This window comes from Anguilla rostrata, chromosome 8 (genome assembly GCF_018555375.3).
Source record: "Anguilla rostrata isolate EN2019 chromosome 8, ASM1855537v3, whole genome shotgun sequence".
NCBI lineage: Eukaryota > Metazoa > Chordata > Actinopteri > Anguilliformes > Anguillidae > Anguilla > Anguilla rostrata.
In genome coordinates, this window is record NC_057940.1 from 37,266,095 (window position 1) to 37,284,169 (window position 18,075).

The window sequence follows — 18,075 nt, forward strand, 5'->3', positions numbered from 1 at the left end:
AGACATTAATGAATTTTATATTTTGCATCCTCAAGTTTATTTTGAAATACCCTACTCCCCCTATACAAGAAAAAAATGAGACTTCACAAAGGCAGCAGTGAACTTTCAATAATATTAAGCATTCTTCTCAGGGCGGGGGGAAAAAAAAATCACAGTGAAACCTTATTTTATATTTTTGCTGTCATCTTTGGCCGGGGTTCAGCTAACAGATTACCGTCTGGCTAAATGCAATGGAAGTTATGGTCTCGAGCTGATCCAAGAGCCTTGGGCTCCTCCAACTTTACAAACCCAAATGCAGGAATGTATATATCATCAGAAATAATAATAATACAAAAAAAAATAAAATAAGATTTACCGCCAGGGATGTGACAGCGCTTTTAATTTCATAAAATAGTATAGACAAATTAAAAAAAAAAAAAAAAAAAAACTACAAAAATGGAACTAGTAATATTACACAACAGTAAACACCTTGTTTGTCAACCTCTACACAAAACCAAAGTTCTTGGTCTTGATGGCTAGTAAGAGTTTCTGTTTGAGTATCTGTTTGGAGGAGTAGAGCGGCACGTAGAGGCGGGAGATGCAGGTGTTGGCGGTGGGGAGGTGCTGGTCATCTGGGGGCCGGATGGTGATGGAGGGCATGGGCTGGAAGCCCTCCTCGCTGGCTGGGAGAGACGGGCTGGACGTCCAGAAGTAGACCTGGGGAAGCGCAGCACAGCACCGCTTAGCTAGCGCACAGCACGCGAGACTCGCTCGCTATTCGCATTCTGTACAACTAATGCCTGGTTTATACTGCGTCGCACGACCCTTTTCGGCAAGTGTCGCATGACAAAAATGACGTACGTTCAACAGAAAAAAGTGTCACATGACACTTTTTTTCAATGTACCTCTAGAAATTTGTCATGTCGCAGATCTTTATACTTTATAGCAGTGTTGACTGGACAGCCAAATGGAACACCGAAATTCACTGTCATGGATACGTCATTATTTTTGGTTTATTTGAATGACAGACCACCTCATTTTTTCCATTTGCATCATTTTTTAAAACAAAAGTAGATATCAAATTTATTCCTCCAGTATTTCTCTCTAATTTCACCGGGTGTCTCAATGTTTTCACAGATGTAAACATAATCAGTGTTGTGTCTTGTTACCACAGACAACAGAACCCTCTCCACAGCCCTTTGCCAAACTATAAATGCAAAACATTGTGCGACATTTTCATTTTTGTGGCATGACACTTCTCAAAAGGGTTGTACAGCAAAGTATAAATCAGGCTTAACAAGTGATTGTGGTGCAGGAGCTTTTGGCTTGAGGTTGTTTCAGGGATCAGTCGGAGAATCTGCATTGCTTGTGGAGACTGTTCTGTGTCGTAATAACGATCCCTTACCAGGTCCTGTCGCTCGGTCATGCTCATTTTCTCGACGATGGACCAGAACCAGCGTTTGAACTGCAACAGCTTCTCTGCGTTCTCTCCTGCGGCGATCAGATCAGTGCGTTAGGAACGCTTTGCACTACAAGACTTTTAATAAAAAAGACTGCATACTATTTAATTTGCATAGACGTGTGTAATACCTAATCAAAGTTTGGACCAAGTATAACAAACATATCGCTGTGTCAAGACTAAGGTCAACCCAAAAGACTCCAGTGACTCAGGCCGTGTGGCTGAACCAATGACAGAGCAGATAAAGGCCGACGCCACTTCTTCTTCTCGTACCCGATTCGTCGTTGAAGGAGGTGAAGCTGATGAGCATCTGCACGTTGACCTCTCCGCAGCCGTTCACCAGCAGCCTGAAGTCCTCGGCCGTCAGGTCCTCCAGCGAGTTTTTGGGAAGCACGTCCAACAGACCCTTCCTCATGGCCTGCGCAGAGAGACGCTTTACCACTCTGAACAAACCTTACACACCATTCCAACCGTGATCCTACAACCACTTTATGCAAGCGGCCTTCTCATAAGTAGGGAAATGCAACACACTGCAGCAATCTTAGTGGCCATTGTTCAAATATATAATAGAACAAAACTGACTTTAATTTCATGTTGCCAACGGCACCAGGTAAAAAAAAACCTGCTCTTGGACAGGCAAGCAGGGGAAACCCTACACTCAGGCCACCGCTGCCCCTGGGGCTCCTGCCCACGGCGGAAGCAGACCTGCTCTGGACTCCATTCCTAACCATGAGGCGCTGTGCTCCAGTGCGCTAGCCGGACATGCCACTCAGAAGCCCCCTAAGCAGAGCCGAACCGAGGCGTGGACCGTGGACAGGGCGGTGCACTCACGTGAAGGGGCTGCTCGGCCACCACCAGCATGCGGTGCTCGGCGTACTTCCTCACGTACTCGTACACGTTCAGGTGAGTGACGGGCATGTTCACGCCGCCGGACAGCAGCTCCACCTGCAACGCATTCGCTGGGGTTTCACACCTCGTCCGCTTTCGCAGATAGACCTGACCTTTAAAACCTTCTTATGTAAATTTTTGATTGATTGCATGCGGTCTGTTCGTTAATCGTAACGTGTGCCTGAACTGTATCTGTCTGTTTCTATGCCTGCGTGCGTTTCTTACCTATGTACATGGGTCTCACTTGAAAAAGAAATTCCAATCTCAATGTGATCACCTACTTAAATAAAGGACTAATAAAAAAAAGAGCGTCTTCGCTCGCCCCCATTCGTGGGGTCAGAGCCTTCCTTACCTGCCCGGCGCCCTCCTCCTTGCAGAGGTCGATGGCGAAGGCCAGCTCCATCTCGGCGAACACCGTCTCCGCCTCGCCGGTCTGGGCGTGGCGGATCAGCTGCCGCAGGCTCTCGTACATCACCGGGTCGAAGAAGGCGAAGTCGTGCCAGTTAACCTGCGCGCAAAACAAAAACAAACGAGCGTTGAGGAACCCGACGCAGGGGAACACGGGCGTCCTCGGGAGAACACAAACTGGGTTCGGAACTCTTACCTTCCTCCCGAGCAGCACCTTGATCACGTGCCTGTTCAAGGTGATCGGGCAGAGCTCGTTCTGCAGCAGGCACAAACCCAGTATTCTGGGAAGAAAAGAAAACACATTTTTCCTTTTAGTATCGCCTGTCCACCCCCACGCAGTTTAGCAGTGAGTACTGGACAGAGTGCCTTCAGGGACTAATTAATGCAGGACTAACTGTAAATGAATAGGGTTTAAAAATGTTCACGCTTTTAAAACAGAGTTCTGCTCTGACACTGTAACTAGTTTATTTACAGGAGACTGCTTTGAGAAATGGTAACTGAGCTACTGTAACTTAATGTCATTTTGGATTTTGTTGCTGTGGATACATATAGCCAAGGAAGAACTTTGTAGGACGGATAAGCCAGTAGAAAATGAAGCACCATTTGAGTTCTCTGTTTTCACCACCCTAAATCTTTCATTCAAAATGGAGCTCTTTCGAAGGCCCCTAAGCCTCATGGGAGGGCTGACTGAAGGGGGGACCCCAGCGCGTCCGTACCGGCCGATGTTGCGGAAGCAGTTGAGCCGGGCCTCCGTGTTCTTGCCGGGCCGGGGCGAGTAGAAGCCCCTCTTGCCCGGCTGGTAGAAGAGGGGGGCGTTGTCGTCTCCGTCGTCGGGGTCGTCCAGCTCCATGTCCACCACGCTGCGGCTGGAGCCGTGCCGCTTGCGGTTCTCCTGCTGCTGAGATGGAGCCAGACGTCACACACAGTTACCCTGTTAGCCCAGTTACCCTACAGCACCGCAGCTACCCTGTTACCCCCGGTTACCCTACAGCACCGCAGCTACCCTGTTACCCCCAGTTACCCTACGGCACCTCAGTTAACCTGTTACCCCCAGTTACCCTACAGCACCGCAGCTACCCTGTTACCCCCGGTTACCCTACAGCACTGCAGCTACCCTCTTACACCCAGTTACCCTACAGCACCGCAGCTACCCTGTTACCCCCGGTTACCCTACAGCACCCAGTTAACCTGTTACCCCCTTTACCCTACAGCACTCAGTTAACCTGTTACCCCAGTTACCCTACAGCACCTCAGTTAAACCTGTTACCCCCAGTTACCCTACAGCACCGTTAGCTACCTGTTACCCCCAGTTACCCTACAGCACGCAGTACCCGTTAGCCCAGTTACCCTACAGCACGCAGCTACCTGTTACCCCCGGTTACCCTACAGCACCTCAGCTACCCTGTCCCAGTTACTACGCACCTCAGTTACTGTTACCCCATACCTACGCACCAGTACCTGTTACCAGTTACCCTACAGCCTGCGTACCTGTTACCCCCGGTTACCCTACGGCACCTCAGTTACCCTGTTACCCCAGTTACCCTATGGCACCTCAGTTAACCTGTTACCCCCAGTTACCCTACAGCACTGCAGCTACCCTGTTACCCCCGGTTACCCTACAGCACCTCAGTTAACCTGTTACCCCCAGTTACCCTACGGCACCTCAGTTAACCTGTTACCCCCAGTTACCCTACAGCACCTCAGTTAACCTGTTACCCCCAGTTACCCTACAGCACCTCAGTTAACCTGTTACCCCCAGTTACCCTACAGCACCTCAGCTAACCTGTTACCCCCAGTTACCCTACAGCACCGCAGCTACCCTGTTACCCCCAGTTACCCTACAGCACCTCAGCTACCCTGTTACCCCCAGTTACCCTACGGCACCTCAGTTAACCTGTTACCCCCAGTTACCCTACGGCACCTCAGTTACCCGGTTACCCCCAGTTACCCTACAGCACTGCAGCTACCCTGTTACCCCCGTTACCTACAGCACCTCAGTTACCCGTTACCCCCAGTTACCCTACGGCACCTCAGTTAACCTGTTACCCCGTTACCCTACAGCACCTCAGTTAACCTGTTACCCCCAGTTACCCTACAGCACGCAGTCGTTAGCCCAGTTACCCTGCCGCCGTTACCCCGTACCTACAGCACCTCAGCTACCTGTTACCCCATTACCTACGGCACCTCAGTTAACCTGTACCCCAGTACCCTACGCACCACAGTTAACCTGTTACCCAGTTACCACTCCACGCAGACCTGTACCCGTTACCTCAGCACTCAGTAACGTCACCCCAGTACCATGGCACCACGTACCTGTTACCCCAGGTTACCTACGGCACCATAACTGTACCCGTTACCCTATGGCACCAGTTACCGTTACCAAAGTTACCTGCGCCACGTTACCGTTGACCCGTACTCCATGCAGCCCCTGTTACCGGTACCTACAGACCGACCTGTTACCCAGTACCAGCACTCGTATTCCCAGTACCCTACGGCACACAGTAACTGACCCAGTTACCTACAGCACCGAGACGTACCCGGTTACCTGACTCAGTACGTACCCAGGTCCTAGACACAGTACGTACCAGTACTACGGCACCTCAGTAACGTTACCCCCATGTACTAAGCACGTAGTACCGTACCCAGTTACATCGCACCAGTTAACCTGTACCCAGTACCAAGACCGAGTACCTGTACCCCCAGTCTAAGCACTCAGGACCTGTACCCCAGTACCTCGGCCTCAGTTAACCCGTACCCAGTTACTAGGCCCTCAGTCCGGTGTACCCAGTTACCAGCATCACAGTACTGTGAGCACTCCATCGGCTGTCCTTCTGCAGCGACGCTCAGCATGGCACCGTGGAAGTGAGTTAGAGCGAAACCTTGGTTTTACGAGCCTGTCGTGCAGGAGAGTAAATTACTGCGCTTAGGAGTGCCAAGCCCAGTCAGGATGCTGTCAGCACCGTTCTCCCTGCAGCAGAGAGGAGAGAGAGAGAGGAGTGTGAGAGAGGACAGTGTGAGGAGTGTGAGAGGAATGAGAGGAGAGAGAGAGGAGTATGAAGGGTGAGAGAGGAGAGTGAGAAGAGTGAAAGAGGAGTGTGAGTATACCGAGAGAGGAGTGAGTGAGAAGAGTGAGAGTTGGAGTGTGAGTATACTGAGAGAGGAGTGAGTGAGAAGAGTGAGAGAGGAGTGTGAGTATACTGAGAGAGGAGTGAGTGAGAAGAGTGAGAGAGGTGTGAGTATACTGAGAGAGGAGTGAGTGAGAGGAGTGAGAGAGGAGTGTGAGTATACTGAGAGAGGAGTGAGTGAGAGGAGTGAGAGAGGAGTGTGAGTATACTGAGAGAGGAGTGAGTGAGAGGAGTGAGAGAGGAGTGTGAGTATACTGAGAGAGGAGTGAGTGAGAAGAGTGAGAGAGGAGTGTGAGTATACTGAGAGAGGAGTGAGTGAGAAGAGTGAGAGAGAGGAGTGTGAGTATACTGAGAGAGGAGTGAGTGAGAAGAGTGAGAGAGGAGTGTGAGTATACTGAGAGAGGAGTGTGAGTATACTGAGAGAGGAGTGAGAGAGGAGTGTGAGTATACTGAGAGAAGAGTGAGAGAGGAGTGTGAGTATACTGAGAGAGGAGTGTGAGTATACTGAGAGAGGAGTGAGAGAGGAGTGTGAGTATACTGAGAGAGGAGTGAGAGAGGAGTGTGAGTATACTGAGAGAGGAGCCCGGGGGCGGTACCTTCCATGTGCGATGATGAGCTCCATGGCCTCCTCCACTCGGGCCCTCAGCGAGTCCTCGCTGGCCAGGAGCAGCAGCAGCTGGGCGGGGGAGAGCTCCAGCAGCATCCCCGTGATCTTACTGGCGAAGGCCTGGACCAATAGGAAGCACAGGACAGCCTCAGTGACCTCAGCGAGCGGCTATTTTCTCAGCACTGGTCATTCGCAGCTATCATTCCCCGCCCAGTGTAAGAGTAAGTGACTGTTAGAACAGAGTCGATGGGAGGCTGCGATTGGTCGTACCGGCTGCATGGCGTGCACTCGGGGGTACAGCCTCTCTCCCAGGGCCTGTCTGTGCGCCGGCAGGGGGTCCGGCTCGTCGCTGGGGTTCCCCTCGGACGCCGGCCTGAAGGGCCTGGTGTCGATGGACAGCTGTCTCCTGGAATCCCTAACGCAGGGAGACAGGGAGAGCGTCAGGGCGGCAGTGAGAATGGCGAGTTCGTTCCGAGGTAAACGGTAGGAAAGAGCAGGTTGGAGTGTGAGCGTTATCACAGTGAGTCAGTTCTGAGGTAAAAAGGACTGATAAGATAAGACACTTTATTAGTCTTTGTAGGCATACAACAAAATTATGTTCGGTAACCCTCAGAGGCCAGCAGCAACAGAAAACAAGATAAAAACAAGATAAGATAAAAACAAGGTAAAATTAGGTAGTGTCCTCTATCTATATATACTAAATCAAGGCACTTTGATGAGGCAGGTAAACAGGTGCAGTATAAAAAGTATTGCACATAGTTTAAAAATACAGAGACATATGAGAATACAAGTAGTGTATCCGTATATAATACATAAATGGCACTTATGCGCAGCAGGTAAACCGTAACAGTGCAGTATAACAGAGACTGCACGATGAATGAGGCACTTGTTATTACAACATTGATACAATGTAGTAGTCAAGTCAAGTTTATTGATCACATACACATTCACATGGCAGTGAGATTCTTTGTTCCTGTTTGTTACTCTCTCATCTCTATGCAATAAACAATCAATCAATTGAATGATGATGATAATAATAGTAGTAATAATAAGTATGTAGTATGAAGATTTTATATTGCAGATGTAATATGTATTCTATATAGTGAAGTGTTGGAGTGCATTAGCAGCAGTTGGGGGGTGGGTGGATGGGAGAGGCTAACTTAGCAATATTTACAGTCTTCAGTCCTCAGTCCTCAACAGCTATGGGAGGGTGGGGGGTGATGGAGGCTACAGCTCTGGGGAAGAAGCTGTTCTTCAGTCTGTTAGTTCGGGCTTTGATGGCTCTGTATCTCTTCCCCGATGGCAAGGGGACAAACAGACTGAGACCTGGGTGGGTTGGGTCCTTACTGACGTTGCTAGCCTTCTTGTGTAGATGGCTAGCATACACTGTGTCCAGGTTTGGGAGCTCAGTTCCCACAATCCTGTGCCGTTTTTACCACCCGGGCCAAGTCCTTCCGGTTCTCCGCAGTGCAGCTGGAATATCACACCGTGGCACAGTAGCAGAGGATATTCTCTATGGTGCTTCTGTAAAAGTTTACTAGGAGCTGAGAGGGAAGTTTGGCCTGTTTTGAGTTTTCTTAGGAAGAAAAGCCTCTGTTGAGCTTTCTTCACCAGGTGGGAGATGTTAAGGGACCACAAGAGATCTTTTGTTATATGGATTGCCATATTCAATGTCATTGACACTCTCCACCTCCTCACCATTTATGTGGAGAGGGGGATGTGCGGTCTTCCTGGACCTCCTAAAGTCCACAGTGATCTCCTTGGTCTTTGGGGTGTTCAGGACCAGAGTATTGTCCGAACACCACTCGACTAGATGTAGTAGTGTCTCCTCATTGTCGGATATAAGTCCCGCTATATCGGTGTCGTCAGCAAACTTCACCATAGTGTTAGAGGAGTGGATGGGGGTGCAGTCATGGGTGAGGAGTGTGAAGACGGCTGGACGAAGCACACGGCCCTGCGGTGAATCTGTGTTCAGGATGAGGGTCGAGGATGTGCGGTTGCCCATTCTGACATTTTGTGGTCTGTTAGCGAGGACGTCCATAATCCATAAGCAGAGTCAAGCGGCTAATCCCAGGTTAGCCTGAGTGTGTCAGTGTTAGCACAGTCAGTCAGTTCTGAGATAAAAGGATTGAGTGTGTCACTGCTAGCATATTGAGTTAGTTCTGAGGTAAAAGGCACGATGAATTATTATGTCTCGCTACAAACGAGTGCAAGCTAGCTGGACTGACTGAGCACGGTATATAAACTGGCCCTAAACCGGCCTGCACGGCAGCCCTGCAGGAAGTGCGCTAACGGCTCACCTGTCCCTGTCCCTGCGGGACCCCGCCCTCAGCCCGCCGCTCCGCCGCTCCCTCTCCCGGTCGCGGTTCCTCAGGCGCTGCATCAGGTCTGCAGAGGACAGGAGGGAACACACTGAGACTCACTTACATCACAGGCTCATGTTTAAAATACAAAACAGCTACACGACTACGCCAAACAACTATACTACTAAAGGCACATTACCAGGCTACTGTAACAAGCCTGCTAACGAGAAGACCACAAAAAGTTCACATGGACAAAAAATGTCAATATACAAATATGTAAACTATCAAATTAAACCTTGCAGAAAAAGCAAAATTATTCTTAGTCACACTTATAACACATTCTAGGGAAAATGCTTGTAATTGGGTGACAGGTCTACAGACAGTGAATTACGACGCATGTGGAGGGCTGAGCAGTAGGCCGGGCGGTACGTACTGCTGGCCTGCATGCCCTTGCTGGCGCTCTGCACACAGTCCAGGTTGGGCAGCTTGTCGCCAGAGAGGAAGGCCTGGGCGATGGCGGTGTAGAAGCTGCGCGCCACGCCGCTGCCCTCGCCCGGCTCGTCCTTGAAGGTGACCTTGACGCGGTGCACGGCCATGGGCGTGGTGGCGCAGCGGCGGCCGAAGTGGGCGTTGAGCTGCCGCATGGTCTGCTGGATGAGCTGCTCGCGGTCGCGCTCCACCTCCAGCGCCAGGTCCCGCGACTGCTGGTTGCGCAGCTTCTCCATCTCCCGCCGGAACTTGGACTCCTTCACCTCGAAGCCGCCCAGCTCCGTCAGGATCTGCGGGGCACGGGGGGGGCTGGGTTAGGGATGGAGTCAGACTGGAGGAGGTTGGGTTAGGGACGGGACGGGACGGCGGGACGAGTCCGAGCCTCGGCGGCCGGCGGGGTCAGGCTTACCGATCCGGGCTCCGCCCCCACGTCCTCCATGAAGACGCGGCCGAAGAGCTCGAGGGAGAGCCGCCAGCGCCCCAGCAGCATGTCGTGGGAGATCACCATGCCCATGAAACTGCAGTGAGGCCTGTCATAAGGGAGACACGCTGCCATGTGACACATGATGGACACATATGCAGACCTATCCCAACAAGGCATTCGCACAAATGGGCAAGTCCACAGCAACTGATATTTACACGCTGAAGTCCAATGCAGCTACATAATAAGAGACGAGATTGATATATGCTTTAATAACCATCAGCAGGAAATAACCCTATCAGTCTGTATTGTGCAGCTGCATTGGACGGCCAAATAAAAGAACAACAAAGATATTTCGACAGCTACTCTCTTAGGTTTATTGAAATTTTGTCATTGTAAATGTAAGTACTTAATCAGAAGTGATATAAAATTTTATGGACAGAACATTCTTCATCAGAGCTCAATACACACTAACCCATGTGGCCATAAACACCAATAAACAAGCAACTGAATGGCCTGAGGTGGAGCTTCGCAAGGGGGGGCTGGGGGCGGGGCCTCACCTGAAGGAGGGCAGGGGCGGACCCTCGCTCTCGGTCAGCCCGATCTCGGCCAGCAGGCTGCTCTTGAGCTGGGCGGCCAGGTCGTGGGCGGAGGGGCCGGGCTTGGGCACCTCCATCTCCTCCTCGGCCGCCGCCGCCTGCTCCTCCCCGGCCTTCTGCCGCGCCTGCATGCTCATCACGTTCTTCATGTTGGCCGAGTACGACATCTTAGTGGGCAGGACCTGCGGAGGACGACCACGGGGGGGCGGGGAAGTTAAACAGCGTCCTGATGGGATGTCGCTACCAAAATATGTCAGCAGGTTAGGACCTACAGGAGATGGTACCATATGCCTACATGCTTGCTCTGAGTCTCCACAGCAACCAGTACTGCTGTTTCTGCGTGTGGCTGGGTGATTACCTCCAGGCAGTTCCTGTCCAGAGACAGCTCGGATAGGCCCTTACTGGCACTGAACGTGGACGAGTACAGGCCCTGACTCGGCCGGCCAAACAGGTCCTCCTTCCTCGCGTTCGGCTGCAAGAAATGCAACAGCTTTAAACTTTTAAAATTCAGTCCGCCTCAGTGCTTCACCACAAAACCCTCCCAGGCGATCTGAGAGAGGAATGAAAGCCCGCAGCACTAATCCCTAAATGAGCCAGATGACATGCGAATCCTTAGATGCGAGCCCTCAGGCCACAGGGGCTCACATCAGGCTTGTGTGGGCGTGAGCAAAATTAGCTGCCTGAGCTAAGGAGGGCCGCGAGTGGGCGGGGACCGGGGCCCTCACCTGCAGCAGGTGCGGCTGGTCGGCCAGGGGGATGGCCTCGGCCAGGGGCACCTCAAACGGGTTGGGCGGGATGCAGCCCAGGAAGGTCATGGAGTCGGAGCGGCGGAAGAAGGGGTGGTTCTGGCCTGTTTCGGCCGGCACCGGGTCCTCTTCCTTGTCGTGGAGAGTGGAGCCTGGGGGGGGAGGCGTGTGACTTTGAGGCAGGAGGGGGGGGGGGAGGGCTCATATTCCCACTACAGCACATGTCTGCACATGTCAGCCATTACAGTCTGCACAGCAAAACCAACCCACCAGGGCATGTGGCTTCTATAAACATTATATACATGCAGAGACTAGTATCGCTGCAAAATCACCTCCAGAGCAAGTGTGACAATGGCTAAAGTAGTCGGCTATGTTGTGCTGTGTGATGAGGGCACACATTTTGTAAGTCAGTGACACTGATCCCCTCCCCTCAGTGACATCGCCCTCATGATACTCACTCTGATTGGTGTCTTCATCGTTCTCGTGTTCCGAGTCCTCGTTGTCCAGACCCAGCTCCAGAATCTCACGGGTTCTAACACATCACAGATCAAAAAACACTACTTCACTGATCTGGTTACATTTGGACATGAAGTACAGGACTTCATTTAAACAGAAAGCCAAGTCCTGTACAAAAGTGAACTGATTTAGGAGATTCTCAGAGTTGGAGCTTGTCCCCCACCAGTTTATCAGTATCCCTCATTTACACACGTGCATTAGTAAATATGAGAAGGCTAGGCTACGTTCACTGCGATACCCAGACACACACTGGGCCTGCGGAAGATTCCGGCTCACGGGCCGTCGTACCTCTTCCTGTCCAGCTGGGGCGTGTCCAGCGTGGTCTGCTGGTTCATGGCCTTGATCCAGTAGATGAGGGCCTGGAAGACGTAGGCCACGTGCTTGAGCGAGCACACGTCCAGCACGGGCAGCACGTCCGAGTGCTCGTCGTTGTGGGAGCGCATCAGCGAGAGCGCATAGTTCAGGAAGTCCCCGCGGGCCGACAGCATGCCCTGCCGCGCGCTGAGCAGCGTGGCCGCACGCCTGTGACACACACGTACGCACACACACACAAACAAACACAAACAGGGACGCATTTTATTACTGTTTGGAAGATTACAGGTTCTGTAGAAGAGTCCCCTAGTTTCTGCTAAGAATATCAGTCATTTCCTAGTTCTATTATGTTTAGATATAAATACTGTGCACTCAAGAGTCTCTTGCTTAATGGTACATGCCACCAGTCTAGCAGGGTCAGGTGGGTCATTGGATGGGTCCTCACCTATGACCTTTTTATATACGAATGTGCCTGAGCTGTGTCAGTGCTGAAGCAGGCCCTTACCTGCAACGCTTATGCATTTAAATAAAATGTGCCTGAGCTGTGTCAGAATCTGTCACAGCAACCCCTTACCTGTGACCCATATGAGTTTATATAAGAACGTCCCTGAGCTGTGTCAGTATCTGTCGCAGCAGGCCCTAGTGATCCATATGAGTTTATATAAGAACGTGCCTGAGCTGTGTCAGTATCTGTCGCAGCAGGCCCTAGTGACCCATATGAGTTTATATAAGAACGTGCCTGAGCTGTGTCAGTATCTGTCGCAGCAGGCCCTAGTGACCCATATGAGTTTATATAAGAACGTGCCTGAGCTGTGTCAGTATCTGTCGCAGCAGGCCCTAGTGACCCATATGAATTTATATAAGAATGTGCCTGAGCTGTGTCTGTCGGTGCAGCCCCTTACCTGCGCCCCTCCAGCGTCCTCAGGCTGGCCTCTTCGCGGGCGGTCATGCGGTCGCGGCGGGTGGAGTGCTGCGAGGCGTGCAGCGGGTGGCTGGGGTGCCCCGGGTCGCCGGCGGAGGACAGGGCCGAGCCGTAGCGCAGCTGAGCCTCCGTGGAGTCCATGATGGACACCATCCAGTTCCAGGTGGGGATCAGCTTCTCCTCCACGTAGTTCTGAGAACACGGAGGACACAAATCTAAGGCCTTCATAATGGCGTGAGTCAGCTCTTATAAATCTAAGGCCTTCATAGTGGTGCGAATCAGCTCTTATATATGCATGAAGGTAATGCTGGCATAGAGGTGTGAGTCAGCTTTTATAAATGTTTAATGCAAGCCCTTCATGGTGATGTAGGATAGGTCTTACAAATGTATAAACAGGAGCAGGCTGTTATACATTCAGAAATGCAAGCCCTCCCTAGAGCCATCAGTTAAATCTTATAAATGTGTAAATGAATGGAAGCCTTCATAGCAGTGTCAGTGAACTACATTACACACGCGTAAATTTAAGGTGACCTCGGTCAGGCCCTTGGGGGACGGTTGAGGTCCTGGCAGCCCCACCTGCAGGTTGACAGCGTCCTGGTAGGTGAGCTTGACGGCGGCGGGGTACTGGGAGTACACCAGGTGGTTGTATTTGGGGATGAGGCCCATGAGGTCGGAGATCTGGCGGATGACGATGCTGTAGGCGCGCGCCAGGCTGCTGGCGGAGGTCAGGTAGCTGCTGGAGTTGCTGGCCTCCAGGGCGGCGGCCGCCGCGGCCGCGCTGGTGCTGATGGCCCCGCTCCGCCGCAGGTTGGACGGGTCGATGTAGATCAGCCCGGTGGAGCTCGCTGCAGAGAGACCAGGAGCACACCACTTCAGTATCACACAGAGAACTTTTATTCTTAAGGACTTAGAAACCCTAAGCACAGCCTCAAAGAGCACAACAGACGGCATTTACCCTCTTGAAATCACCACTAAACCACTAAAAGAGATGACCAATCAGATTTAAAGGCCTTCCAGTGGCGACAGTGTAGCATAATGGGTAAGGAGCTGGTCTGGCAACCTAAAGGTCGTGGTACCCTTGAGCAAGGTATTTCACTTGCATCGCTGCAGTATATATCCAGCTGTATAAATGGTTGCAGTGTACATGCTATGTAAAAAGTTGTGCTAAGTCAATCTGGATAAGAGAGTCTGCTAAATGCTTGTAATGTAAAAGCAGCGTCCAGCCCCAGGCTGTCTGTAAAGCGGGAGGGGAGGGGGGGGGGGGCGGAGTCAGACTGACCGGCGGGGGTGGAGGAGCTGGAGGGGGCGCTGCTGGCGGCCCTCTGGCTGGGGGTGCTGCGCACGGCCCACTGCATGGAGCGCGGGGCCTGGGCGGCGCCGTTGGCGTGCGAGGCGCCCGACGCCCGCTCCAGCGGCTCGTCCACCAGGTAGGTCTCCTGGTCCACGTCGTCGCTCTGGCTGCTGCTGCTGTCCGAGTCGCTCGAGTCGTTGGACTGGGAGTCGTCCTCTGAAAAGAAGGCAGGGACACTGCTGGCACCTTCGGGAGGGAGGAGGGATTCAAAACAAGAGACAGTTCAGTGTGGGGGGCGGGGCCGGGGGCCGGGGAAGGGCGTGGCCTGAGACGCTCTTGGGTTAGTGTTCCACGACACCACAAGACACAGGCCACCAGTTACAAGTCTACACACTGCTCACCGATTTAACAGTTGAAACAACAGTCACGCATGAAAACTCAAAAGCACCAATCACATACACTTAAAATGGAGGGAGGTCTGATATGCTTTTTGTATTCAAAATGAACTGTAATACAGTCCGCACAATAAGAGTCATTTGAAACTTCCTTTAAAGGAGAAAGCTTATCTACAAAATGGATGTAACTTCTCAAACACCAGCACACTACATAAAGATGAACAAAAAAACTTTCATTAGTCAGTTATTGAATAAACCTGATAGCAAAACCAAAAACATTTGTGGTTAAAACTTTAAACAGGGAGAACTTGTGTTAATAATACGGATGGGTGTTACAGGGGGGTGGGAAAGGGGGGCAGGGACAATGTTGGGAAAGCTCTTTATAAACTTGGGTGTACAGAGTTCACGCTGTCCTTGATGAAAACCCATGGAAACAAAGAAAGGCCCATACCAAAGAAAGGGTATCCCAGGGACACCCTACTTCCTGCAAATGAAATACATGCCACTTTTGAACCACAAGCTACTTCTACTGCTTCTGACTACATTAATTCACTACAAAGCTGAAATGTTTCCGTTTTTGGCAGAGCCATTATAAAAAATTGCCTCGTGAATATATTGTAGCAAAGCAGTCGAATGTGATCTTGGAACCTAATTTGAAAAATATTTAAGCGGGAATAAAAATGGGTTTCTCAAATAGCAGAAAAAACTTAGGTAATTTCATTAAAAGAGAAACTTTCCTTGATTGAATCTGTATATGTGACATGTTTGGAAAATTCCAATTTCAAAAGTCACATTTGTAACGTATAAGTGTATCTATAAGGCAAAACCATAATCTTAATTTACAAAAAATAAATAAATAAAAATTTTTAAAAAAGAAAATAAAATCAAAATTATATTGCAAGTACCTGCTTCGGAGCCAGCAGTTGCTGCGGTGACAACACTCCTCCGGCCACTGGCATTATCTTGGTTACTATGGTTACTCTCACTGTCACTCTCCGTCTCTGCTGCAGCCAGCAAATCCAGCTCCATGTCGCTGCCTAGAGACAGAATACCCACCTACACTGAGGCCTTCTGAACTCACTACACACTTTTAATTACAATAAATTTACCACAGCAACCACTTTAAAACGCTTTACAGAATAACAATAATGGATATACGCCATACAAGAACGGATAAGTTCATTTTAGTTAAACGTTCATCACAAACGTATCCTTAGTCATATAGTAAGTTCTGAGTGTATGCAAGTGAATGCCTCTTGGGTGGCAGGCTCTGACAGCTGAATCACAAGCCCCTGGGGTTTGTGGGTGTTGAAGTTTGCACAAGCCCCTGGGGTTTGTGGGTGTTGTAGTTTGCACAAACATCTCTCACCATCCTCGTCGTGTTCGTCGTGCTGCCCCTCCACCTCGGCGTTCTCCTCCCCCTGCTCCTCCTGGTCGTCGTGGTGATCCTCCTCCCCGGCCACGCCCTCCACCACCTCCACCTGAGGGCACAGACACGGTTCCGTTTGAGCGCTCCGACCGCGGCCCACAGGGAGACGAGAGCGGTCGCACCCCCCCGCGGCAGAGACAAAAAAAGGCTTTTAAATACCGCGACGCGGCCGCTGACCTCCTCGACGTCGGCGGACACGATCTCGTCCTGCTCCTCGTCCCGGCCGCGGGCGGGCTGCGATTGGCTGCTGCGGCGGGGCTGCGGGTTCCTCATGATGTAGGAGGAGGCCGACTGGCTGGAGCTGCACACACGAGCAGAGCAGAGTGAGCGCCGCGGAAGCTTCCGGCTCAAAGCAGACGGCACCGTCCACACTGGAGAGGGGCGTTTAAGCAGCGCCTCTACCAGGCCCAGACAGGCCCAGCAGGCCCTCTGCATTCAGGCCTCACTCAGCCTCCACTCCACCCCTCTGAGCCTGAGGGCTCAGCCCTGAATAAAGCCTCACCACACAGGGTCTAAGCAGAGTGTACAGCGCACTGTCAAACCATTCACCCCCTCTGCACATTTCACAATCACACAAAAAGACTTCACAATGCATTTGGGATTAAGTGTACTCAAAGTCCTCTATTCCATTAGATCAAAGGAACACATTTGTGTGATTTATATTAAATTTACGTAACCAGAAAATGTGAGTTGCAAAAGCATCACCCCAATGGTTCAAAAGGGACCACCTCAAAGGCAAATGTTTCTCAGCTTTAATGTACACTAATGCCCCGATGTCATGTCGAGGCTGATTTGAATGGGGAGCAATAGTTCTGGTGAAATAGTGCTTATATTTTTTTAAAGCTTTGAGTACACTTCAAAAGGGTTTGGGCCACCGGATGGATAAAACATCAGCATACTCAAGCATGCTGTCCATGTGTGGTTTCACTCAGGGTGGAGGGGGGAGGAGTGCATTTGCAAACCACAGACTGTGGACACCACCCTTAACCCCAGCCTGAACACTGACACAGTCAGCAGCTCTGTCTGTAAGAGCAGTGGTGCAGGCTCAGAGCAGAGCTCGGGGGGGGGGGGGTGCGGGGCTGGGTACCTGCTGGACTGGTCGGGCGAGGGCCGGGGCGGCAGCGGCTCGACGGAGAAGAGCTCCTCGCTGCCCTGCACGGCGTCGATGCTGGTGCTGGCCAGGGTGAAGGGCGCGGTGGGGCGGGCCACGCCCATGCGCACGGGCACGATGAGCGACTCGGCCACGTTGCACAGCTCCTCCACCGCGTACGGCAGCAGCGCCTGGAACACCCGCCGGCACTTCCCGATGGGCTGGGGGATGAAGTTACTGACACGCGAGAGCAGCCAATCAGCACCCTCGAAAGACGCTGTGGCAATATGTGACACACATTCTCACTGTAATGGTGTGGGGAGAAAAACTACTATCTGGACATGACACACCACAGCATGAAAACATAATCATTTCATAATAACTACTATAATTCAAGCCAATTATTTTATTGCATTTATAGAACTATTAAAATTTGTTGGCTATGTAATGTATTCAGAAGTTGTGCTCCCTTCACTTCCTCTCTACTTTAGGAGGACAATGTTGATATGTATGCACGTATGTATGTACAGTATGTATTTATGTAAGAACAGTATGTAAGTATGCATGTATTGCAAGGGTTCTCATTAGATCATTTGCTGATTTCCTTATAAAGACAGTATAGACATGTAAAAGCCAGCTCTGAGTGAAGGAGGACACAGCGAGCCCCGAGTCGCTGAGGCACACGTACTTCTTCTTCTTGGACGAGGCCATCTCCACGCTGAGGATGACGAAGACGCGGGCGACCGAGCGCAGGAAGCGCATGGTGACGTCCACGGCCTCCTCCCTGCGCCCGGGCGTGTACTTGTTCTGCAGCTCCTTCACCAGCGTGCCCAGCAGCGTGTCGATGAACTGCGGCAGGGAGAGGGCGGGGTTCAGCGGGCGGGGCCCACGTGCGGAGGGACCGCGTGGGGGGGGTTGGGGGGCTCTGTGAAAGCCGAAAGGCCTTACCGTGATGTCGGGGGCGCACTTGACGATGAGGCAGTGTGTGAAGCAGTCCAGCCTGATGGTGGCGCTCTGCTGGTTCAGGTACACCTGCTCCTCAGGGAGGAGGTGCCCGATTCGGCTGCTGGCGCTCAGGCTGGGGAGGGGACAAGAG

General features: G+C 51.6%; 1 protein-coding gene across 1 annotated transcript in view; it reads right to left on the bottom strand.

Moving 5' to 3' along the window:
- Nucleotides 1-9: 9 nt before the first annotated feature.
- The window catches only part of LOC135260350 (E3 ubiquitin-protein ligase UBR5), a 51,147-nt gene continuing 33,081 nt past the window's right edge, over nt 10-18,075 (bottom strand). The window contains exons 33-60 of the mRNA XM_064345584.1: nt 17,928-18,057; nt 17,668-17,828; nt 16,977-17,216; nt 16,067-16,190; nt 15,830-15,941; nt 15,366-15,497; nt 14,054-14,311; nt 13,351-13,619; nt 12,755-12,966; nt 11,829-12,062; nt 11,483-11,556; nt 11,004-11,176; nt 10,637-10,750; nt 10,240-10,460; nt 9,668-9,788; nt 9,203-9,548; nt 8,767-8,854; nt 6,737-6,881; nt 6,456-6,586; nt 5,653-5,702; nt 5,454-5,467; nt 3,451-3,629; nt 2,931-3,015; nt 2,679-2,834; nt 2,270-2,383; nt 1,712-1,856; nt 1,385-1,470; nt 10-696 (exon numbers count right to left, since the gene is read on the bottom strand). Coding sequence (XP_064201654.1) covers nt 484-696; nt 1,385-1,470; nt 1,712-1,856; nt 2,270-2,383; nt 2,679-2,834; nt 2,931-3,015; nt 3,451-3,629; nt 5,454-5,467; nt 5,653-5,702; nt 6,456-6,586; nt 6,737-6,881; nt 8,767-8,854; nt 9,203-9,548; nt 9,668-9,788; nt 10,240-10,460; nt 10,637-10,750; nt 11,004-11,176; nt 11,483-11,556; nt 11,829-12,062; nt 12,755-12,966; nt 13,351-13,619; nt 14,054-14,311; nt 15,366-15,497; nt 15,830-15,941; nt 16,067-16,190; nt 16,977-17,216; nt 17,668-17,828; nt 17,928-18,057 — 4,327 coding nt within the window. The 3' untranslated portion in view covers nt 10-483. The remainder of the gene's footprint in view (nt 697-1,384; nt 1,471-1,711; nt 1,857-2,269; nt 2,384-2,678; nt 2,835-2,930; nt 3,016-3,450; nt 3,630-5,453; nt 5,468-5,652; nt 5,703-6,455; nt 6,587-6,736; nt 6,882-8,766; nt 8,855-9,202; nt 9,549-9,667; nt 9,789-10,239; nt 10,461-10,636; nt 10,751-11,003; nt 11,177-11,482; nt 11,557-11,828; nt 12,063-12,754; nt 12,967-13,350; nt 13,620-14,053; nt 14,312-15,365; nt 15,498-15,829; nt 15,942-16,066; nt 16,191-16,976; nt 17,217-17,667; nt 17,829-17,927; nt 18,058-18,075) is intronic.